Genomic DNA, 25464 nt, shown 5'->3' on the forward strand with positions numbered 1-25464 from the left:
TCCTAACTAAAGAAGGTTAATAGATACAGACCTGACTTTCCAAGGAAGCCCCCCCCCCCCCCCCATTGGAAATACTTGCAAATGGTACACGAGGTATGTATCAATTGAGCTCTTTCAATAACACGCTTTTTGACTCTGTGGTGTGATTCGGTTGTTCGAAATTTTGAGGAAAGCTGAAATTTTTAAACATTTTGGCTCCTGCCCCCTCCCCACCATGCGGACCCAATCGTAAAACGAATTATTGGCATAAATTTGTAAATAAACGGTGCTTAATAGACTCATACTTCAAAATGGAAAATCGGCGTAATACTCTTATCTAATTTGATTCGGATGGCACTATCTCCCCTTTTTAAGGAAATCCGAATTTTGCTACCTAGTTTTTGGAAAAAAATGCCCCCCCCCCTCGTCCCTTCCATGCGAATTTTGTAGTACTTCGAAATTGGAAACGAATGTCCATACAACTTTTTAATAAGATGTGGGATTAATGGACTTTAACCCCCATTCCCCACCTTGCGGTCTTTGAAGAGGGGGGGGGGGTAAACACATGTTCTCCTTCATGGTATTCTAATGAAAGGTCTCATCGAAATAAATTGGTTTGTACAAACTATAACTTTCCCGTGCGACTCTTTTTCGAGATCAGTTGAGCGACGGGGCCTGAGAGGGGGGGGGGGGGATAAAAATTAATGTTATCTCTCATTGTATTCTAATTAAAGGTCTCAACGAGAGGAACCATTTTCTACCAACTACTGCCCTTCTTTCTGTCCTCTTATCAAAGTACGGGGAGGAGAGGGGGGGGGGGAGTGGAACTAGTTTTATCCTTCATGGTACTCTAATGAAAGGTCTCAATGAAAGGAACCGTTTTCTACCAACCATAGCACTCCTCCTCAACCTCTTATCGTGTTCGGGTATATTCCCTTATACCTCAAGAACGGATTGTCAGAAGAGGGTACTCACAAAGGACGATTGGCAAGAAATAAATACATTGGTGATGTCAAAACAAAAGCTATTTCGGTTCAAAAAATGCGCTTTATCTGCACAAGGCCTGTGCACAATTTATACTTGTTTTTATATTATTTCAAACGTCCTCTTCTTCCCCCTCCCCAACCAAGCGCGTTTTTACGTAATTTCAAATTGGAATCACATTCTCGACGAAAAGTCGATCAGTAGACTCAAGTCGTGCTACCTACCTACAATTTTAAACGAAATTCGAAACCGTTTAAAGAAAGATATTTTAAAGCTATCGTTTGTTAATTGTGATTAGTTGAATGGTTGGTACCTAGAATTTTCAAGAGAATCTGAATTTTAAAAAAATCGACCTCCCCCGGACTTTTAAATATGTACTTCCAAAATGGAAATCTATATACTTCTCTTAATACGAGGCGATTGATAGATGGCAGTACATAAAAGTTTTTAGCGAGAACTGATTTGTTTATCTCCCTCTCTTCGTGGACTCTCAATACTTCCCAAATGGAAAGGAGGAAATATCGGTATAGTTCTTTTAATAAAAGGTGATTAATAAACTCGGACGATGCTCCCTAGAAGATTTTTTCATGTGCACTCTCCTCCCCCGAGGGGAGAGGGTGTACACTAAAAATCTAAAAGAAATTGCAGTGTGTGGTGTGCATGTGCGCTCAGAAAAAATTCTAGAAAATCTAGAACACTTCTACAGTGATTTTATTCTCGCGGTAAACCACTTCAAGTTGTGTGCACACTAAAATTCTAAAAAAATTTGAAAAATTGTAGATTTCTAAAAAATTCTAGAAAATTCTGCCCCCCCCCCCCCCAGGTGGTATTTAAAGTTCAAAATTGGAAATAAAATTATCGATATAAATCTTTCAAGAAAAGGTGATTAAATAAACTCGGAATACATCTAGAATTTGAGAGGCCTGAAAGTTTATTTATATGTGCAGAAAATATCAGGAAATGCCTGACGAGGTTTTTTTAAAAACTATTTAAGAAGGGCGTAGAAATATATGGATGACGTCTAAAAAGTACACTAGCGATAAATATTCCAGAATAATCTATAAAGGATCCCAGAAAATACATGAACACAAAATGTTTTTGAATTCCAAGAAAGGCGATTGTAATAGGTTTCGTAAATGGAATCGAGTAGATTAAAAAAAACCTTTCTCGGAGAATCAGGCAAATCCTTACATTTTCAAAAATGCTTCTGAGAGTGATTGAATTTTTAGCAGCAGCATTCGACATTTTTGTTACGTTACAGTAGAAGATTTGGTGTCTCCAAACTTAGCCGAGGAGAACATTATCGTTTTTATGCAGTCATGCGTATGTGTAATCTTTCACAATAGCATATCGTCATATTATACAAAGTGGTATTGGATATATAATTTTCAAGTTGATTGATTTCGATGAATACTAACCTGAATTCTCCATTTTCAGCAGTCCGTCAAGAAAAGTTCACTAGAAACATCGTCTAGAAAAACCACTCTTAATTTGCAATGTCTGTAACTGACCGGTTTTGTGCGCGATGAATTGATTTTGCTTCCGAAATACAATGGATGGATTCGCGTCTACTCAGGGGAAGGTAATTAGGGCGCCTTCGTTGAAGAGAGGAAGACCGGACGAGAGGATTAGCGAGAGGGTAAGTTTTGTCAGAGCTGTAGCTAAAATGGAATGGCCTTCACGTAGTTATAAATAAACAAATTCTTTTGCAAAACTCGCTTTTCCCATTTTAATGGTTAATTGGATTTTATTATTACCTTCAAATGACAAAGAAAGTTGTTGATCGAGGTGGAATAATTAGCAAAATGTTAGCTTTGATACAGGGCGAGGCAGAAAATAGACTCTACTTATTTAGAAGTATAAATGAAACATACAAATAAAATTAAAATAAAGTAAAAAACAAAAAGAATATCAGGTAACACCAGAAAATGAGTACGAGAAAATGCCACCATTTATGGACATTCGAATTGTTAACTTTGAGGAATATACAAAAGAAAAAGATGAAAACCGAAAACTACTTTTTCACAGAAGAGGAAACTGTAACGGGAGCTCTCCACCGATTTTTATTTTTTCGTTTTTTTTTCTTAAAATTGGTTTTGTCGTGTTACGAGGTTTTGGCGTTTGGAACGAGTTTCCCAAAACGAATTGTTTAGAATAGAATTTCGTTAGGTTAGTTTACTTTCAGGTATTGAGTAAATTTTCGTAATAAATCTATATTTTGTAAGTTAATGACGGTGGTTTCCGACTGATAACCCGTAATTAATAGCTTTTACCTGTCATTTTCTGATTATGTGAATTTCCCCGTACTCGGAGACCGAAGTCGTGAAAACCGCCGAGTTTGCAAGTGGTTTGGAGAAAAAGTTGATTGGCTAAACGAATGAAGATGGTCGCTGTATTCTGTTGCGCCATTTTGGGGCGTGTTAAAATATTTAAAAAAGGAGTAGGGAAGCGACTAGGAGAATTAGAGCCAACGGGAAGCCACGTGTTGGACCCATTAAATTTTCCAAGGTTAGACGACTCAAGGGGCAGCTTGAGACGATGCATGATTAAGGTAATAGTCATTTACATAACAGTTAGAAAAATGGCGATAACGCGAAGTAAATAGCTTTTACGTCTCCGTTTCTGGCGAGTTCCTCCGCGTCATGAATCACATTGGGAACTGCTTACGCCGACGTTTTGGCACAACTTGCGGGAATTTGGGATTGAAAAAGGGAATGTATTTGATTGGTCGAACGAATAAAGATGGCCCTGTACCCTATTAGCGGCCATTTTGTAGGCGCTTTTGGGGAATTAAATCGAGGTTAGTCTCTGCGATTTTATAAACGCAACACGGAACAATAGGGGAAATCCGACGCGAAAGTTAAATCCGAATCAGAATAAACTTTTTGCGTTTATTACATGCCGGAACCGTTTTCGTACGTATCATCGAGCATTGCTGGGGATTTTAAAATCAAGGACTTCTTGCTATGATGACCTAGGATCCAGCATCAGCAATTTTTGATTCTTTTCCACGAGTCCTAAATTTATTTATTATCCCTCTCTTAGTTTTGGGCCCTCAACAGGCATGCGCCCAAAATAAAGGATGGTCCACTTTTTCCAAGATTGGGCGACTCGAGGGGTAGTTTGAGACACTGTATGATTAAGGTAAAGTGTATTTTTTTTTATATTTTCCTCTGGGATCAATAGTGTACGAACTTAGAAGAATGTAGTAAGTTTTCCATTTAAATTCAATATTAAGTATCGGAAATCTTCTAACTGAGCTAAATATATTAATTTTAAGATTCAGATTTGTTTGTAAAAAAGCAAATATTCCGTATTTCTCTGTTGGTCATTTATAGTTGTTTAACGTATGAAAATAGAAAGTGACCACTAATAAGTAAAATATTGGTACTGGATCTTTCCATGAACATAAAATTGATTTTGTTTTGAAGAAGTGTACATGGCAAGTTTCCTTAAGTTAAGGGTTTAGAATTGAATTTTCTAGGGTGGCACGTCATTTGGGGGAGCTGTTTATAGTGAGATATGCAGGGGCTTGTTTTAAAAAAATTTAATTCGATGGTTTCTCAATAAAATTGGTGCTCTCTCTTTTGTAAGTCAAAGTGTTACCTGATCCTGATGAGTTGTGATCGTTTAATGCCTGGGAAAGTTATCGGCGACCGTCTGACGGGCGATAACGGTAAATTAATAGCGTTTATGTCTCAGTTTCTGATGAGAGAATGGGGATGTATTTGATTGGTTGGACGAATAATAAAGATGGCTGCTGTAACATATTAACGACCATTTTGTAAGCGCTTTGGGGAAATTAAGACAATTACAAGAATGATAGTTTGTTTTTGGGGCATTCCGCGGGCGGCTGCCAGGCAGTACGTAGGTAACCGGGAAATAGTATGGTTGAGACATTGAACGGTAAGTTAAGGAAGCGGGATAAACGAGAATCAAATGCGCGTGTGACTGCCATTAAGATAAGTGTACGTGCTGGGGTTACTTAAAATTTGTGTCTAAGGCACCTCGTAGTCGGAATACGTGAATTGGAATCGAGCTAAGTTAAATCGATCAGCCGTCGAAACCATTGGGAAAATTCGCAAGTGGAACCAGTAACAATGTTGATTTAAAGAAGAATTTTTTTAGATTGTAAAGAGAAAAGTAAATTCATTGGATTTTAAATCAAGGTTAGTCCGTGCGAGCTGATAAAAGCAATACTGAGAACCCGACCCGAAAAGTTAAATCTGAATCAGCATTCGACAGTAAAATGATCTTTTTGCTTTAAGTAACTTCAGCGCTTATTATCTGCCGTAAATCCCTTTGTAGGTTTTAATAAAATTAATTGGGCCATTTGGATTACGTATCATCTAACATTAGTTGGGATTTCGCAATCAAGGCTTTCCGGTTGTCACCTAGCAATTAGGATCCAGCATCGGCAATTTTTAATTCCTTTCCACGAGCTCTAAATAAATGGGCTATTCAGATTTTCCAAGGTTGGACGACTCGGGGGGTAGTTTTAGACGTTGCATGATTCAGGTGAAGTGTATTTTTCTATTTCAGCACAGACTGGTTCGCTCTTCTCTTTAAATTTCAACCGATTCCACCAAATTACGTAATCCATTGGTAAACCAAAATGCTATTGAAAAATGTTATCTAAGCACAAATAGTGATAGGCTTACTTTATGCGGTTGTGTGTGTGCCTTGTTTAAAGAGTTTTCGCGCTGTTTGTAATTTACGAGAAGCGGTACGGTCTGAAGAACCTATCCATGGAACCTAAAACTCGGTAACTCCTCCGAAGTACTCAACTACTATATGGCCTACGGCTCTTCACAAATCCTGGTGGCCTACTACACAAAAACCCTTACAAAATCGAGGACCCGAATCCCTCGCAACACGGTTCCAAAGCCGGAGAGTAATTTTTGTATGTATGCATGTATCGTGTGGGTGGCACTTCCTAGGTATAGACGTTTTCAGGTTGCATCAACAGCCTTCTGCGTGACCTAACGACCGTCGGGGTATGACTGCTGGGACCGCCAGCGTCACATGTCTTCTGAAGCATGGTCGGCAGTAGATACCACTAAAAACTGGCAGGTTGTGGGATTCGAACTCACGACCTGTGAGGTTGGGGTCCGAGTCTTAAACCGTTACACCAAACTGACTAGTAGTAATTCTTGCGTTTTTTCGATTTTTTCTTAAAATTTTTGACATTAATAACAAGGACACATGGGTGTAGGCGCGTTGTTATTAGATTTTAGTAATTGTGAAGAGTTTAAGGGTGGTTCCGTCAAGTTAAAGGTTGCAGTCGCATGGAAAAGTGGTTGGCGTCCGTCCGACGCGAGATATCGCGAAATTAATAGCTTTTACGTGACCAAACGGCTGATCCCGATTTGTTCGTTATCAGGTCAGAATCGCTAAAAATCGATGAGCAGAGGGGATAAAGCTTGTTGGTTGAATTAGTAAAGATGGTCGCTGTACCCTATTAACACCATTTTGGGGCGTGTTAGAAAATTGGAAGAAAGTAGAGACGCGTCCAGGGGGATAGACGAGAGGACATTCAGCGGTAAATCTCGAAGGCCCTACGACTCAAGTATTACAGGTAAAAAATTCGTTTTCTTTTCAACTAAAGACGAAAAAAGGGACTTGGTTAGCTAAAAGTGCGGAAGAAATTAAACGTGAAACAGTACGAGCCTGGCATGCTGCAATTAAAAAACCGAGTTAATTATTACATCGACCGCCGGCCAAAGTATAGCAGCGCTAGTCCAGCAGTCTGTCAACGAGTCAAATGCTTAGGAGGCTGGGCGTAGCTGATATTTTAAAATACAGAGTGAGCAACAAAGATTGAAGCGTGCCGCTTCAGCTAAATTGGCAATGTGCCGCTCATAGCATATGCTGATTTGATACAAGATACGAAATACGAATAGACGCACGTCACCGTGACAGCGCAGAACGTCATTTTCGTATACAACTCCATACAAAGAAGGTAGTTTTGATATTAATAGGAACAAGCGGTGATGACGCACGCTTCAATCATTGTTGCTCACACTGTATTACCTAATCGCATGTTTGCTTATATTTGTATTTTCAACCATTACCTGCTAAGGGCAGGAAAATCTAATTCGAAGTAGCCGGTAGAATGCTCGAAACTGGTCTAAGGTAATTCCCATCTCTGTCACAGATAAAAAATTCACCTCAACCCAGGTTCGAACGCCCGACCTCCGGATTTATAGCCCAACGCTCTACCGTTGAACCATAAAGCCGGTTCGCGGACTTCCGGTACAATGGGTGTTGGCTGAAGCCCTTTCATTTTTTTCTCTAACAACCCGAATGCAACCCAGTGGCAGGCGAATTTATAGTACATCGATGGGAGAAGAAGATACCCTTTTTCTGGGGATGGTATGGAAATAATTTGTACTTTAGGGCTTTTCCAAGTGGATAGCGAATTTAGTGTAACTAGATGGTGGTACGAAATAATGTTTTTCGATTCTGTAGGCTCTTCAGAAATTGTTACCGCTGCACAACAATTTTGCGAGAACATTTCAAAACGTGTTCACTCGCCTTTATTTTTAGTCAAGGTTGGCCCACGAACTCTTTACATAACGTAACATCGTCCAGTAAGAAAAAGTGTTGCCGCTGTTTGCCCATTATTATCTAAACGGGAATCGTGCACAGAATTCTAGTCGCCGAAACTGTGCCGTAGTAGTAGTGAACCGAATTGGAAGGGGAAAGTCATTGAGCGAGTGGCAACTAAAACCGCCTCGCCACGTTTGTTAATTTTGTTTAAGTACGGCTAAGACGGTGTAATTCGGTTTAGTGTAGGATTAGATTCGCGACTTGCGATGTCGTCGTATTAGAAAATTGCCGTAGTCGCGCGTTTTAAATCAAAGTTGGTGACTTAAGTGCAATTTTTTTTAAAACCAGTGCGTCAGTTTTTTGCAGGTAGTGAGCAAAGTAGTGAATGATATCCTAGAGGCGTTCTGGAGCTAAATGTTTTGAAACAATTATTCAATTATTGCTAATTTCATTTGACCCGTGCAATCAAAATAATTGGTAAAAGTTAATTATCTTCGTTGGTAATGGATATCGTCCTTTGGCTGCTGTTTTTGCAATCTTCATTCAAGGCTAGAAGATCTAGATAGGCGTCTTTTTTGTTCTCAATTTTCTCATGTTCGTTCATTTGCATTGGAGCTTTATCCTCGACGTTTTGGTTGCTTGATGATCATTTTGGTTCGTGGTGCACAATTTGGCAAAAATTTTTTGGGCACATTTCCCATATGGGTCATCGTCTGGACTTTGCCTGTCTACCCGGCCGTATATGCAAATACCGGCCATAAGTTTTCTTGCTTTGTTGTCGTTCAGCTTGAGTCGAAAGTGTAAGTGGTTTCATTTCTTTGAATTTCTGATGAATGTGGGAGGAATGAAAAATACCAATCGACGTTTATGGTAGTACTAGTGCAAATGCGTGATTCTTACTGGGCCACAAGTTTGGGCAATACATTTTTGAATCTACACGTTTCGCCCGACCACCAAAAAGCCAACATTACAAAATGTTGAAAATGACGTACCTGTCCAAAACGCTGACAGCCATTTCGCCGACCATACACAAAACGTCGACGATTAATTTGTCGACCTTGCTAAGTGTTGACCCGAATATTCAAATTGGGTACGTCCCTGGGGGTTTTCTTCTGTCATTATTGAGCTCGGATTTTTTATACGTAACACACCAAGATCTGGTAGAAAATATTTTTTCGATCGATCTTCCACAACTCTTTTCTGGATCTTAGAGGTAAGACTAGACTCGCCTTTTTAAAAATCCGTGTGATGAATCTACCTTTTATTCTGGGGATCAGATCTTTGTTTTACAAATTTTTTTGGATCCTACACCAAAAATCTACTAGAAACTCGATCTGCCCTGGACTTTTTGGGCTTGATTTTAGAGGAGAAGTCCTCGGAGAAGTCTTTAGGGCTGAACGTTTTGAGGGTGCACGTATCACCAGGTAGTCTTGGGGGTATGGAAAACCCGTCAGCATACAAAGGTCTTATGTCAGTTGTAGATAAATGAAGATTGGCTATTTCTTCCTCCCAGACCCCCGGTTTTACATATGCATCAAAATGTACCCCCAGGTTCTACATTTTTACCAAAAAGTGTGGTACCGTTACCACTCGCCTTACCACTTACATATTTTGTCTTTAGGGCACAACGTTTTGGGGTTAAAAGTATCACCGGGGGGGGGGGTGTCCGGAATACCCCCCACTTTATGAAAGTCTTATTAAGTTGTAGGTAAATGAAGATTTGCTCTTTCTTTTTCCTGGGGGTATCCCATAACCTCCCCCTCTCCAGACCCCCGGTTTTACATATTCACCAAAATCTACCCCCCGGTTCCAGATTTTTACAAAAAAGTTTTAGTACCCTTACCGCTTACATATTTTGTCGAGAAAGTCGTTAGGGCGGAACGTTTTGAGGTTAAAAGTATCACCGGGAGGTAGGGAATACCCCCCCCCCCCCCCCTACTTACATATTCTGTCTTTAGGGTGGGGCGTTTTGAGGTTAAAAGTATCGTCAATTAATGTCCATGAACCTAGCAGAGCAAGGTCAGCAGAACACAATCAAACATATTGCATAATTAGGTGCTAATTATGTGCCATATTCCTTAATTAAATGCTCCTTATTTTTTAAAAATTATTACATGTTCTGCCAGGTGCATATGAACTCATCAGAGCACTACCTCAAAAAACCAGGAAAATGAAAAGTGAACTAACTATAATTAGGTGCTAATTAAGAGCCCTATCTCCGAATTAAATGCTCCTTTTTTTTAAATTATTACATGTTCTGCCATGTTCATAATTTAAAAGAAAGGAGCATTTAATTCGGGAACAGGACACTTAAGTTCATATGAACCTGGCAGAACATGTCATAATCTAAACAAAAGGAGCATTTAATTTGGATATAGGGCACTTAATTAGCACTTAATTATAGTTAATTCACTTTTCATTTTCTTGAGTTTTTAAGGTAGTGCTCTACTGAGTTCATATGAACCTGGCAGAACATGTAATAATTTAAAAAAAAAGGAGCATTTCATTCGGGAATAGGACAATTAATTAGCACCTAATTATAGCTAGTCCACTTTTCATTTTCTTGGGTTTTTTAGTTAGTGTTCTACTGAGTTCATATGAACCTGGAAGAACATCTAATAATTAAAAATAAAGGAACATTTAATTCGGGGATAGGACACTTAATTAGCACCGAATTAGCACCTAATTATAGTTTGTTCACTTTTCACTTTCTTGGTTTTTTAAGGTAGTGCTGGCAGAACATGTAATAATTTAAAAAAAAAGGAGCATCTAATTCGGGAATAGGACAATTAATTAGCACCTAATTACCACCGAATTATAGCTAGTCCACTTTTCATTTTCTTGGGTTTTTTAGGTAGTGCTCTACTGAGTTCATATGAACCTGGCAGAACATCTAATAATTAATAAAAAAGGAACATTTAATTCGGGGATAGGGCACTTAATTAGCACCGAATTAGCACCTAATTATAGCTAGTTCACTTTTCACTTTCTTGGTTTTTTTAAGGTAGTGCTCTGCTGAGTTCATATGAACCTGGCAGAACATCTAATAATTTAGGGCACTTAATTAGCACCTAATTATGCAATATGTTTGATGACCTTGCTCTGCTAGGTTAATGGACATCATCAAGTATCTTTCTTTTTCCTGGGAATATTCCATAACTCCCCCCCCCCCCCCCCTTCTGACTCTCTGTTTTACATATTCACTACAAATCGATCTGTCTCAGCCTTTTTTCTGCTGATTGTAAAGGAGAAGATGGACACTCCGTCTGTTTAAAAATTAGTTTGATGGTTCTACCCTCGGTTCTACCTTTTAGTCTGGAGGTCAGATCTTGACAGTTGTAATTTTTGGATTGACATCTATTGGATTGACATGCATTGGATTTGGAATCTACTAGGAATCTGCCCCGACCTTTTACTCGCTTGATGTTAGAGGACAAGATTCATGCACGCTCCTTTTCAGCACTTTCTTTTACGTTTTGGAATATGTGTACCAAATTTGGTTCCAATCAGTTCAGTAGGACATGAGAGTACAGAGAGAGCGACCGACAGACAGACCGAGACATCATCGAGATTTTGTTTGATTCCTCAAGACGTGTATTTCCGTCAAAAAAGAGGGGGGGGGGGTCATTGTTTACTTACTAACGTGCCGATGGTAAAAATCGGGTTGATGGCTCTACCTTCTAATCTGGACGTCAGACCTTGACAGTTTTTCTGGATGCTACACCAAAGATCACCGGACCCCAAATACACGAATTTAACAGTCTTAACGTAAACGGTGCATAATTTTTTACATTTTACAACCAAATTGTCGCAGATTTTGCATACGCGTGGCTCTAGTGGTGCTAAGTAAAACTATGGAAATGGAGGGAGGGGCACCCGTTCTACCCTTCACGGTATTCTAGTGAAAAGTCTTATTGAAAGAAATTGGTTTCTGCAAGCTATCACTTTCTAAATCCTATGTTCTTTCTTATGGGTAATTCTAAGGTCCATTTCTGTAGTTTTTGGATCACTACGATCATGCCGCCGCGCGCCCCACTCCCTCGAGCAGCGCCATCTTGGACAACCAATTGTAACCTAAATTTCTTGGACCTGTTGACAAAGCTCTCGGACTTGTTGAGAAACCTGTTGATGCGTGTTGACAAAGCTGTTACTTCCCTCGTCCAAGAGCTTTCTCTGCAGGTCTAAAAACTATTAAACAGCTTTGTCAACAGATCCAATAGCTTTCCCAACAGTTCCTAGAGCTTTAGGCGGCTAGGATGGTGTCCAGGATGGACTGTTCGAGGCTTGCGCACATAACCGGAGTGATCCAATTGGACCTTAGAATTTCCCATATGAAATTTCATGGCATTTTGGCGATAATTGCGCCCGAACACCTGTTGCTCCTTTATTGATATTCTTTTCATTCCATTTACCTCGGCCTTTTTTTCGCTTGATTACAGAGGACATAATTATATTCTTAGCCTTTTTACGAATCGATTTGATGGGTCTACCTTTTAGTCTGGAGGTCAGATCAGATCTTGACAGTTGTAATTTTTTTGGTTTCTTCACCAAAAATCGGTCCGCCGTACCATTTTTTTCGCTACATTTTAGAGACAAGACTCTTTGCCTTTTTAAAAATCGATTGATAACTCTACCCTTTAGTCTGGAGGAGAGATCTTGACAGTTCTATTGTTTTTGGTTTGTACACCAAAAATCGATCTCCCGATTGTTGGTCGCAACTGAATTTTCAAAACTTTTTTGATTTTTTGAATTTTTATGTTCGCAGTTAGAAGTTCGCTTATTAACGAACGACAAAAAGCAAGTTCGTGATTTTGGACTTTCTGTCCGTCCGTCTGTGTTTCGAATTTTCCAATTCGGTTTTCAGTAATAGATATACTCGTCAACCAGAAGTGACCTTGTCGCTTGTTTATATTGGTGCAGTTTATTGGTAATCGGTTTTTTGAATTTTTCAAAACATTATTTTGGAAAGTTTTTGGATTTTCAATTTGGCTTCAGCGATGTTAGCGACCGATCTTTGGATTTTAATTCATTACGTTGCTCCATTAGAAAAATATGTGGTACAAATTAGATTTCCACTAAATACTAATTTCTCATCTCAGCTAAACCGAAACTAATAAATTATTAATTAACCACCGAGACATGAAACGAAAGTGCTAACTTTTTTAACCAACTTACTGTATTAGAGGTGTGCTTGGATGAAAACTCATCAACCTCAACATGATTATGCAACAGGTTTGTGTTTTTAATCTGCTTGTACAGTAGCCTTTTTGTATTTGTCACAATCATTGATTTCACGCGAACAACTCGAGACTGCTCATCGTTTGAGAATCAGGGTATCAGGAAGTTCTATAAATTCCTTTTGATTTTGTGTAGAGCTCATTGTTAATTCTAAGTGAATTTTCTTGTCAGATACGTGGTTCCTTGTGTCGAAATATTACGTCTCAATTTCAGTACCTTAAACAAATCTTTTTTTAACAGCTGAATACACAGAATATTGTTAGTCCGAAGTGACCTTGTTAGTTACGTACCGATATGTGTTTGTTTTTAAATATTTATAAATTTACGTAATCGATTTAAATTTAATACATATGCAATTGACGCCCACCATGAAAATTGTTAAAAAAAAAGAGAAAGCACTTCGAATCCGTAGGCGCATCTTTCCGAATCGATGATTTCCTTTTTTATTTGCATTGTTGAGAGGTTTTAGATCACTTATTTTACTACTTCCCTGTCATATTAGAACGTGTTTTGTTATTACGGGTAGTTTAGATTACATCGTCTCGCATAACATTTACAATGCTTGGTGAAAACTGATATTTTTCAGCTCCGATTAAAAAGAGAACTAACTAACACATAGCTTGTAATTAATTATTATCAAGATTAACACCAGATAATTACGAATCGTCTACTATTAGCTTGAAAAATAAGCGGGACAAGGTTGGAGGAAAATTAAATATTCCGCGTCTTTGTAGGTGTGTCAAATTAAGGTAATTAATACCGCGCTCTGTGCGCAATGATTGTTAATGGTGGACAGTGACATCTAGGCGTACGAGTGGAAGTTGTCAAAATGATGGCTCCGAGGAATTCGACCCCTATCATAGAGAGGGAGGTGGTATCGATCTACCAGGTAAATTGAATGTGCACCTTATTTTAAAATAAAATTGTAACACGTGTGAGAATTAGTTACGATGCGCATGCGCGCACTTGTCCTTGGACATGCGCATCCGCGCGTTCGATTTTTGACATGTGCGCTCTATCTCTGCTTTTGTTAGTCAAATATTCCGGAAAAGGTGTAATGATCTTAGCCTCCTACTATCTTGGCGGTCTAACGCCAACTTCAAGTCACGCCGGAATATTGGACCATATTCGGTAGTAGCGGGAATGCCAAACTAGCATGGCTGCCTATTTGAATATTTTCGCTTAAGTTTCCCGCGAAAATCGGTCACTCGGGGGCCACTCCGAGTGCACTAAGATCGTGATCGTCATGTAGGACAGCTACGTTGTGTAATAATTGGGTTTTATGGGCAAGGAACCCCAAAAGCAATAGCTGATTAAGATTATATTGAAGCTAATACCAATACCAATACGGCGCCCCTGCAAAGGGTCTTAAGTGGTTCTATACGACTACGGCATTTACCTTACGAATTAGGAAAACTGCAGGAAAACCTAATTCGGAGTAGTCCTATAATGAACAAAGCCTACAGCTAACATCTAATGTACAGCACTTTTGAGTCCTCTCGAAACCGTGGTAAATACTACATACACGCTATGAGTAACCGAAATGGAATTGAGCCATTCCCCAGGTATTACAACACATACATCAGACAAAACTAAGATATTAAATATACCTCGCCGGGCGGTAGGATTACCCAGGCCCAGTTGGTGCCTGTAGACGTGGGCTAAAGTTGTTGGGTTTCGGATCGAGTGAAAATATTAGTGTTAGGTTCACCAAGGCCCGGTTGGCAGCTTGTGTAACTAACATGATGTATAGGGTGCTTCGTATCGACAATCATATTCACAGGATGTTGCTAAGGTTGGGGCATCTCAAAAGGCGTTCACTAGGATAGGGTAAGTGAAAATTTCCAAAGAAGCGCGCGAAGCGTTTGCCCTTTGCCTTCTGTTTTTTTTGTAACCTATGGCTTTCTTTATTTTTCATTTTTGCACAATTTCCAAAACCTTTGAGGCTCATTCCGAAGCTTTCTAGACTCTTTCCAGAGCGTTGTAGGTATTACCTAGAACTGACTATGGCCTCTTACTGAGCTCTGGAAACTGCGTAAAATCGCTGGGAATGTTATCATCAATTTTTTCTAAAACTGTTACAGGCTTTTACGGTGCTTTCCAGAGCAAATATCAGACGCTTATCTCGTGCGCATGCGCTTTCAATTTCTTTTCTCTTGCGATAAAGAGAGCGGTAGGTTACAAAAATCTGAAGAAAATGCCAGACGCTTCCTGCGCATGCGCTTTTTCTGGGAATGTTCCCACTAAGCTTTCCTAACAAGTTACAGGGCTTCCTAAACTCTCTCCAAGGTTTCCAATTTCTATTCTCTTGCGATAAAGACCGCGGTAGGTTACAAAAATCTGAAGAAAATGCCAGACGCTTCCTGCGCATGCGCTTTTTCTGGGAATGTTCCCACTAAGCTTTCCTAACAAGTTACAGAGCTTCCTTAGCTCTCTCCAAGGTTTCCAATTTCCGTTCTCTTGCGATAAAGAGAGCGATAGGTTACAAAAATCTGAAGAAAATGCCAGACGCTTCCTGCGCATGCGCTTTTTCTGGAAATGTTCCCACTAAGATTTACTAACAAGTTACAGGGCTCCCTAAGCTCTCTCCAAGGTTTCCAATTTCCGTTCTCTTGCGATAAAGAGAGCGGTAGGTTACAAAAATCTGAAGAAAATGGCAGACGCTTCCTGCGCATGCGCTTTTTCTGGGAATGTTCCCACTAAGCTTTCCTAACAAGTTACAGGGCTCCCTAAGCTCTCTCCAAGGTTTCCAATTTCCGTTCTCTTGCGATAAAGAGAGCGGTAGGTTACAAAAATCTGAAGAAAATACCAGACGCTTCCTGCGCATGCGCTTTTTCTGTGAATGTTCCCACTAAGCTTTCCTAACAAGTTACAGGGCTTCCTAAGCTCTCTCCAAGGTTTCCAATTTCCGTTCTCTTGCGATAAAGAGGGCGGTAGGTTACAAAAATCTGAAGAAAATGCCAGACGCTTCCTGCGCATGCGCTTTTTCTGGGAATGTTCCCACTAAGCTTTCCTAACAAGTTACAGGACTTCCCAAGCTCTCTCCAAGGTTTCCAATTTCCGTTCTCTTGCGATAAAGAGGGCGGTAGGTTACAAAAATCTGAAGAAAATGCCAGACGCTTCGTGCGCAGATCGTGGCAACCGCACACACTTTCCCTGCATACGTTCGTCGCCAAAGCGCGGAATATAACACCCAGACTACGTGCCCTTTATCGCTAGATTTACATTTGTTCATGTTTCATGTGAAGCGGTGTAAATTTCCATAAGTTGATCAAAAAACAAACTTACAAAAAAACTTTACAACGCCCAAGCGAACAAATTAGGACGTTGGATTTGCGCATGTGCGCACTCTATTTTTACTCGACGCCTTCGAAAGGTACCGCCAATATTTCTGCGTGTGTCCATTGGTGCACTTTTTATACCACTGTTTGACTTTTTGTTTACCAATCACTTATTCGTACATTTTTATGTAAACGTAGCGGTTTCCGCGATGTTAGGGTACCCCCTCCTTGTTTTTACAACACATTCTTTTTCTTCTTTGATTTTAATAATCAGTAAGTACAACGAAAAAAAGTTTGTATTAGCTCTCTTTATTGTTTTCTTTGTGTTTTGTAAATGTCGGTTATTAGGTGACTAGACAGAACGAACGATTTCCTATTAGTCCAAAAAAGGTAAATGCGTGAATTTCTAAACATCTTTCACTAGCGCTCGTCGCTCAATGTTACCGATTAACATACGAAATAAGCGAATACGACAGGGAAGTTAAAACTGAATGTATAAAAAGCGACTCCAAGGACGATCGAATAATTTCAATTCCTCTACATGTAAAAACTGTCAGTTTGATTTATAGTGCCTACTTCTAATTTCGCTTTTTTAAATTGTAGGTTAAGTTGGAAAGAGTGCTCGGCGTTACGGTCTCGAACAATGCAGCCTTAGATTCGGATACAAACTCGGAAACTGTGGCGTATCCTGCTGGGTAAGTAAAAGCTTGTTTTACTATCTCCTACGATCGAATGAGCTCGATAGTAGAAAGGCTGGTGTTATACAGGGTGGTCCAATATAACAGTAGGCATGATAGGACTATCCGTTAAATTCATGTTTGAGCCCCCCCCCCTCCCCCGGTGTAGCCTTTGCTCGAGGCCACAACCATCCTCACAGATTCAATCCGGAAATTAGGTGTTTCGGGATTTTTGCTAATGTCGAGAGTATCCCGGACATCGGGGCGCCAGCAGGCACCATCAAGTCGATTAACGGACTGTCACCGGGGATAAGGAATGAAAGCGGATGCGACGCTTTCTTTCCTTGAAATATGATACGCTACATTATCGTGAGAGGTATTACAAAAACATGGGAATTTTTGGAACATCTGGAACCTTTAGCAATTTCAGAATTTTGCCGTTAAGGAATTCCATTTTTTCTTCCATCTTGGCTTGCACTGTGCTTGTATAATTAATTTCAAGAAAGTTACCGGTAATTAATTTCGAGCTGGAGATTCGCTACCGATTAATAATTAACGACAATCTACTAAAAGCAACTGCTGGAGAAATTAATTCCAAATTTGAAATTCAGTTCTAATTAATGGATTCACGAATTTTAAAAAGGTATTAGGTTACATTGTGCTAAAATAATTAATTACGAGCTTTAAATTTTCTGTTAATTATTCATTATCGTATTACAGAATTCGTTATGAGTGATTGTGCTCGAGTAATTAATTCTAATCTGGAAAGTTTACCGGTAATTGATTCACGAATTTGTAAGTGTATTAAATTACGCGAACTTGAGGCTGCTAATTAGTAATTAACGTAAATTAATTATGAGGGACTGTGCTTCAGTAATTAATTCTAAGCTTAAAATTTACCGGTTATTAAATATTGATTAGGAATTTTAAAGTGTATTAGGTGGTAGAGTGATTAATTCCGAACATGCCATTCGCTGCTAATTAGTAATTAACATATTATAAAATTCATTAAGAGCGACTATGGTCAAGCGATTAATTCCAAAGTTGAAATTAAGTTGTAATTAATTAATTAACGATTTTTAGGGTGTAATAAGTTAGATATCGTTAGATTAATTCATCTCGAACTTGAGATTCGCCGACTATTAATTAATGTAGTATAAAATTCATTAAGAGTAACTGTGCTTGAGTATGTAATTTCAAATTTGAAATTCATCGGTAATTAATTGATTAACGAAGTGTGTTAGATTGCGCTAGCTAGAATAATTAATTCCGAACTTGAGTTTGCTGTTAATTGATAATTAAAGCATTACAAAAATCATGAGCGACTGTGCTGGAGTAATTAATTCAAAATTTGAAATTTTCCGTTAAATAATTAACAAACTTTAAAGTGTATTAGGTTAAATTGTGCTAGAATAATTAATTACGAGCTTGAAATTTTCTGTTAATTTATTCATTAACGTATTACAGCATTCGTTATGAGTGATTGTGCTCGAGTAATGAATTCTAATCTCGAAAGTTTACCGGTAATTAATTGATTCACGAATTTATAAGTGTATTAAATTACGCGAACTTGAGGCTGCTAATTAATAATTAACGTAAATTAATGATGAGCGACTGTGCTTAAGTAATTAATTCTAAACTTAAAATTTACCGGTTATTAAAAGTTGATTAGGAATTTTAAAGTGTATTAGGTGGTAGAGTAATTAATTCTGAACATGCGATTCACTGCTAATTAGTAATTAACATATTATAATCGACTATGGTCGAGTAATTAATTCCAAAGTTTAAATTAAGTTGTAATTAATTAATTAATGATTTTTAAGGTGTAGTTGGATGTCATTAGAATAATTAATCTCGAACTTGAGATTCGCTAATTATTAATTAATGTATTATAAAATTCATGAAGAGTAACTGTGCTCGAGTACGTAATTTCAAACTTGAAATTCATTGGTAATTAGTTGATTAGCGAAGTGTGTCAGATTACGTTAGAATAATTAATTTCGAACTTGCGTTTGCTGTTGATTGATAATTAAAGTATTACAAAAATCATTATGAGCGACTTTGCTGGAGTAATTAATTCAAAATTTGAAACTTTCCGGTAAATAATTAACGAACTTTAAAGTGTATTAGATTAAATTGTGCTAGAATAATTAATTACGAGCTTGAAATACACTGTTAACAACTAACATGTCACAAGATTTATTAAGAATGACTGTCCCAGAGTAATTAATTCTAGAAATTTACCGGTAATTAATTGATTATCGAATGTTAATTCCGAACTTGCGATTCGCTGCTAATTAGTAATTAATTTATTATAAAATTCATTAATAGCGAATAGCTCGAAATTTACCGGTAATGAATTGATTAGGTAACGAAATTTTAAGTGTCTTTGGTTTGAGTGCACTCGAATAATTAATTTCAAGCTTGAGATTCGCTGCTAGTATTAATAATTAGTTTACTATAAAATGCATTAAGAGCCACAGTTGTCGAGTAATTAACTTCAAAATTGAAATTTATCAGTATTTAATTGACGAAATTGATTAACGAATTTGAAGGCGTGTTAGGTTAGATTGCTCCAAATTAATTAATTCCGAGCTTGAGATTTGCTGCTAATTGAGGGGGAAATCAAATTTTGTTTACACTAAAACTAAAAAATTTAAAAAAATTCCAAAATATTTAAAAAATCTAGGACAATTTTTAAAAAATCTACAAAATGCTAGTAGTGTACACCAAAATCCTCCCTCCCGCAGAGTCAACCACTTCATTTTGTGTGCACTAAAACTAGAATTCTAAAAAATTCTAGAAACTTCAAAAAATTGTATAAAATAAGAATTGTGTGCATGTGCGTTCGGAAAAATTCTAGAAAAGTTCTTAAAAAATTCTACAAAATTTTAAAAACAATTTTAAAAAAATTTTACAAAATGCTAGTAGTGTACACTAAAACCCTAAAATTCTAAAAGAAATTCTAACAAATTCTAGAAAATATTATAAATCGTATAGAATGATTGTGTGCATGTGAGTTCGGAGGAGTTCTAGAAAAATTCTTAAACAAATTCTAAAAAATTACATTTCTAAAAAATTCCAAAAAAATCTAAAAATTGTTAAAAATTGCATAAAATAATAATTGTGTGTACATATGCGTTTGGAAATAATTCTAGAAAAGCTCTTAAAAAATTCTAGAAAATTAAAAGAGTTCCAAAATATGTATCTAAAAAGATTACGAAAATTCTAGAAAATTATAAAAAAATTCTATAAAAATGTTAAGCAATTCTAAAAAAATCTACAAAATGTTTGTAGTGTAGACCAAAATTCTACTACTCTAAGAAGGACGTTTCTTGAGTAGGTAATTAATTCCAAACTTGAACTTTACTGGTATTAATTAATTAATGAACTGTAAAGTGTTAGATGCGTTAGAATAATTAATTCCGAGTTTGAGATTCTTTGCTGATTAATAAGTACTGTATAACTAATTAATTCGTAGACAGGTAGAGTTCCTATCCTCATTGGTTGCATCGTCTTTCGGGCTTTCGCGTCTTCTTTTCACACTTGCCGTTATTTGAGAATTTCGTAGTGCGATATTAGAAGGAAGATGATCTAATAAAAAGGTCTCGAATTGTATCAATTGATACCTACATCAATAAACAAATAGTTTGCCAAGTCACTGTTAAAAATAGCAAATAATATATTCTTGTTCTTATGTAATTTATTCAAACAACATTGATTGCTTACATTTATAATTAAAATCTACGTCGTTGATTTGATTTTCGGATTTTCTCTTCCTCCTCAAAGAAGGTTTTCACTACTCCCGCAGTAGCCTGTATAATCTCATCAAATTTAAATTGACAACTGGAAATTTTGACGGACACTCTCAATTGCGACCAGATGTGCGTTAATGAGAGGAAGCAAGATTCCTGGATGGTGAATCAATATCCGTGCAACAAAAAAACTACTTTATTCGTGTATCGTTCGAATTCTTGCAGTTTCTTCGAATCCTTTCCATTCCTACACCTGACTTGTTTCATTTCATCTCTTAATTCTACCATTTCAAGAAATTCTTCATTAATGTTTTCTATTCTTCAAACTCCTCTCCTCCAATTTTCTTCAATTAATATCATTATTTCTTCTTAATAGTTCTTTCTAATTTTTTTGATGTTTCCAATTCTTCAATTTCTCGAACTCCTCGATATCTTTTTTGAATTCTTACACTTCTCTGAGTTTTTAGGTTCTTCATACACTAAAAACTCTTCAAATTTATGATTTTTCTAATTATTCTTGTTCTTCGGATTCTTCAGATTTACAACTAAGATTCTTCATATTCTTCAGTTTCTGCGAAATTCAAATTTCAAACTCTTGGATTTCATTTTCTTTAAACTTTTTTGATTTTTCGAGCTTTCTTTTTTTCGGATTCTTCAGATCCACTTCACTTTCTGCACAGGTAGTTACTCTGACTGAATTTTCAAAATTGTCCTTTTTTGTATTCTGCAAACTTTTTTGATATTTTAAATTATTTTTCTTCTTCCTTTTTTACTGATTCTTCGTCCACAGTTAAGATTCTTCATATTTTTCAGTTTCTGTGAAAGCGCAAGGTGTTATTCTCACTGAATCTTCAAAGTCATCTTTGTTTCGTTTTCTTAAAATTCTTTATTTTTTAAATTATTTCTCGGTTTTTTTGGATTTCTCACATCCACAACTAAAATTCTTTATATTCTTCCGATTCTGCGCAAGTGCAGGGAGTTTTCTCATTGTACGAGTATGTACAGGGTGGCCAAATAAGAATGCGAGGTACTGTATCTGAGAACCTCTCCATCGTAGAGGCTTGCGGTAAAAAAATTTATACTAAAACGGCCACGAGAAAAACCTGGAAAATATTTGAAGTTTCTGCAATGGCCGCTAGGGGGCGTGACTGCAATCTGGAATCTAAAAAAGTGATTTTTCTGTGAATTCTGCTACATTAACGTAACAAAAAAATGTCCGGTCTTTGAAGTTGACGATAATCTGAATAATTTTTGTTTGACAATTTTTCGTGTACCTCTAAAAATGAAGTGGTGGAGGGTCTTCAAAGGTTTCCGTAAAGAACACTCTGTATCTTCCAAACGACTGAGCCGATTTTAAGAAACTCGGGTTAGTTCAAAAGAGCTATTCTTCGGATACAATATTATAATATTTGAAGTTTTGTTAATTTCACATATCGCCGCTTGAGGGCTTTTTTCGACATTCCGACAGAAATGGTTAATTTTCCCAAAAAAATTAAATGCGTTGGTTTGATTTTTTTTTATGAAAAAGTAGCTAAATGATGCCTAAATAAGCTCGCGAAAACCGCATCTCGATATCTTGTTCCTAACCTAAAATTTAGGCCAAAGAAAATTTTATACCCTCAAAATTTTAGTTTTTTAAGCTATTTTTTCGGGAATTATTTTTATTATATAATTTGTGGCCCTAAGGTCGATCGATTTAAAAAAGGAAGCTTTTAATGCCGCCGTAAATGTTCGAAATGCTGGCCATCGCACGATATAAAAAATATATATCTCAAGATATCGAGATGCTGTTTTCGCGAGCTTGTTTAGGCATCATTTAGCTACTTTTTCATAAAAAAAATCGAACCAATGCATTTAATTTTTTTGAGAAAATTAACCATTTCTGGCGGAATGCCAAAAAAAGCCCTCAAGCGGTGATATGTGAAACTAACAAAACTTCAAATAGTATATTTGTAGCTGAAGAATAGCACTTTTGAACTAACCCGAGTTTGTTTAAATCGGCTCAGCCGTTTCGAAGATACAGGGTGTTCTTTACGGAAACCTTTGAATACCCCCCACCACTTCATTTTTAGAGATACAGGAAAAATTGTCAAACAAAAATTGTTCAGATTATCGTCAACTTCAAAGACCGGACATTTTTTTGTTAGGTTAATATAGCATAATTCACAGAAAAATCACTTTTAGATTCCAGATTGCAGTTACGCCCCCTAGCGGTCATTTCAGAAACTTTAAAAATATTTTCCAGGTTTTGCTCGTGGCCGTTTTAGTAATAAATTTTTTTACCGCAAGCCTCTACGATGGATATATTCTCAAAATTGTCCTGTTTTTTTCATTGTCTGACTGAGCATAATGACATTAATTTTAATTTAAACACGCATTAAAATAAATGCTGAAGTAGCCCTTTTCTGTTCCAGATGTACTGTCGTGCTCTTTAATTCAGAAACTGGAGATCAAAGTCACATAATTAACACTAGCCGAAAAACAATCACTTCGTTAGCATTTTCATCATGCGGCAGATACCTTGTAACTGGTAAGCAATTTTTTTTGTCATTATTCTTACGGGTTAGACGGACTTACAATTTAGGAGAGTGTGGCCATCAACCCGCCGTACGCGTGTGGGATTTGCAGGCGGATCCCCAGCCCGGTGCTCCGGGTATCGCCCCCCAAGTGCAACAAGTCGCCGAATTTTTTTCACACAAGTACGGGATCAGCTGTGTTGTAAGTTTCGAGACCGATTCGGTGTTTTAATATTAAGCTGTTTGACCGTAGGCATTTTCACCGAGCGGTAAATACGTCGTAAGTATCGGAACTCAGCATGACATGATTGTCAACGTTTGGGATTGGAAAAACAACATCAAAGTAGCGAGCAACAAAGTCAGCACGAAAGTAAAGGCGCTCGCATTCGCCGAGAACGGTAGTTACTTCGTGACCGTCGGTAACAGACACGTAAAGTTTTGGTTCCTTGAATACGGTAAAGCTAAGGTACGTTGTGACGGTGAAATTATTTGCGCTGATCACTCTTTTTAGTACAAAGAAGCGGTTCCTTTAATGGGTAGATCGGCGATTTTAGGGGAACAGCGTAACAATTATTTTTGTGATGTAGCTTGTGGAAAAGCCCAATGCGGTGATAGCACGTATGCGATCACCCGTTCGGGGTTGCTTTGCGAGTTTAATAATAGAAGACTGCTTGATAAGTGGGTTGAGCTTAGAGTGAGTAGTCACAACGTCGGCGCAACGCATATACTTATATATTTTCAGACTTCAAGTGCCAATTGTATAACTGTAGGTAAAACATACATATTTGTCGGCTGTGCTGAGGGAATTGTACGGTGTTTTGATCCTACCACCCTTAGGTTTGTTACAACTCTTCCAAGAACACACTATTTAGGGGTAGATGTTAGTCAAGGTTTAAACATTACGTAAGTGAAACATTGCTCTCGCACGGTAATAATTCAATGGTCGACAGGCACATGTCGTCCCCTCCTCCTGATGCCAAATACCCCGACGCCATCGCAATCACCTATGATGAAACTAATAAAAAATTAACGTGTGTCTATAATGACCACTCTATTTACGTTTGGGATATACACAACATTAGGAGGGTATGTATGCACCCGAAAATTTCGAAGTAAATTTTTAAATTGTCTCATCCAGGTAGGAAAGTCTCATTCGTTTCTTTACCATTCCGCCTGTATATGGGGAGTGGAAATGTCACCTTCGCACTGTCCTCTGCCACCCGGTAGTTTTTTAACTTGCAGTTCCGACGATACGATACGCGTGTGGACTTTAGATAAATTAAACGACAAAAATGCGCGCGGAGTGTATCAACGAAATATTTACAGCAATGTAAGTCGCTTGGGACCCATAACCTGTTAAAAATTGCAATTTATAGGAGTTGCTGAAAGTCGTGTACATCGATTCGGATATGACTTACTTGAAAGATTTGGACATTTCCACGAGTAATGCCGGAAATGATAAGCAAGATAGCTCGTACGACGGACGTAACGGCGTCAGAGCAATTCGGTTGAGTCCCGATGGTAAACAGCTGGCGTCGGGAGATCGAGCAGGTTCTTATATAACTCTATTATGCCCTCTTATATTATGTTTCAGGCAACATAAGGATTCTCGAAACTAAAGGTATGACGGAAGATTTTAAGATTGAGGCTCACGATGCGGAAGTGTTGTGCTTGGAGTACTCCCAAATAGACTTCGATAAGAAACTATTAGCAAGTGCTAGTCGAGATAGATTAATACACGTATTCGACGTGAATAAGGTAAATACATTTCGTCTGTTAAATATTTGGCGCCCAACATGGGGCCTACAAGTTAATTATTTGGCGCCCTACGTGGGGCGGGTTTCATGGGTGTTTAAGGGTGGGAAAAAAGGACGTTTAAAAAAATCGACATCTGGCAGATGTAAATATCTGTTACCAAAAGCTCTTTTATTCTTTTATTTCCCCTTCAACCTCCCACGGATATTAACATTGTAACTTCTAGAATTCTTTTCGATGAGACAAATACCATGAAGGGCAGATCACCTTCCCCCCAACCTAATTTAGAACTCTAGGACAATTCCTCTAAAGTAGTTTAAAACCACAGGAGTGGATCCGGACAGAGAAATTACAAACAAAAGTAAATTTTTTAAATTAAAAAAATGCCCTGCAAAGTGAAGCATCTGAATAACTCAAGCAGAAGAATTAAAAGGAAGAAACTAAAAAAATCTTGAAGATTTTGAGGAATTTTGATAACTGGAAGATTTTGAAGAATACATATATGGAATATGATGTATTTAAAGATTAAAAAAATGGAAGAATCTGAAAATCCATAGAGAAGAATTCGAAGAATGAAAAATCCAGTAAATTAAAACATTGGAAGCCTATTTGAGGTATATGAATAATTTTTAGTGATGCAAAGATTAAAAAAATCGAAAGGACTGAATGAAGAAACTTAAGGGCCTCTGTAGCATTGTAGAATTTGAAGAATATGAAAAATTGATAG

General features: G+C 37.6%; 1 protein-coding gene across 5 annotated transcripts in view; it reads left to right on the top strand.

Annotated features, from left to right (window-relative positions):
• Window positions 1-24971, top strand: part of LOC116176325 (mitogen-activated protein kinase-binding protein 1-like) — a 33380-nt gene extending 8409 nt beyond the window's left edge. Inside the window, exons 1-13 of one of the 5 annotated variants that reach the window (XM_031494826.1) lie at window positions 7721-7881; window positions 12562-12747; window positions 13488-13642; window positions 16638-16729; window positions 22881-22996; window positions 23051-23184; window positions 23236-23448; window positions 23494-23676; window positions 23725-23885; window positions 23933-24068; window positions 24121-24312; window positions 24359-24533; window positions 24577-24971. In XM_031494826.1, the coding sequence (XP_031350686.1) occupies window positions 13583-13642; window positions 16638-16729; window positions 22881-22996; window positions 23051-23184; window positions 23236-23448; window positions 23494-23676; window positions 23725-23885; window positions 23933-24068; window positions 24121-24312; window positions 24359-24533; window positions 24577-24956 (1842 nt within the window). In that variant the 5' untranslated portion in view covers window positions 7721-7881; window positions 12562-12747; window positions 13488-13582 and the 3' untranslated portion in view covers window positions 24957-24971. Of the gene's footprint in view, window positions 1-2400; window positions 2603-7720; window positions 7882-12561; window positions 12748-13487; window positions 13643-16637; window positions 16730-22880; window positions 22997-23050; window positions 23185-23235; window positions 23449-23493; window positions 23677-23724; window positions 23886-23932; window positions 24069-24120; window positions 24313-24358; window positions 24534-24576 lie in introns of those variants that run through there. The other 4 variants (XM_031494827.1, XM_031494829.1, XM_031494828.1 and 1 more) reach the window with 4 other exon arrangements.
• The last annotated feature ends 493 nt before the right edge of the window (window positions 24972-25464 follow it).

Source organism: Photinus pyralis, unplaced genomic scaffold (genome assembly GCF_008802855.1).
Source record: "Photinus pyralis isolate 1611_PpyrPB1 unplaced genomic scaffold, Ppyr1.3 Ppyr1.4_LG7, whole genome shotgun sequence".
NCBI lineage: Eukaryota > Metazoa > Arthropoda > Insecta > Coleoptera > Lampyridae > Photinus > Photinus pyralis.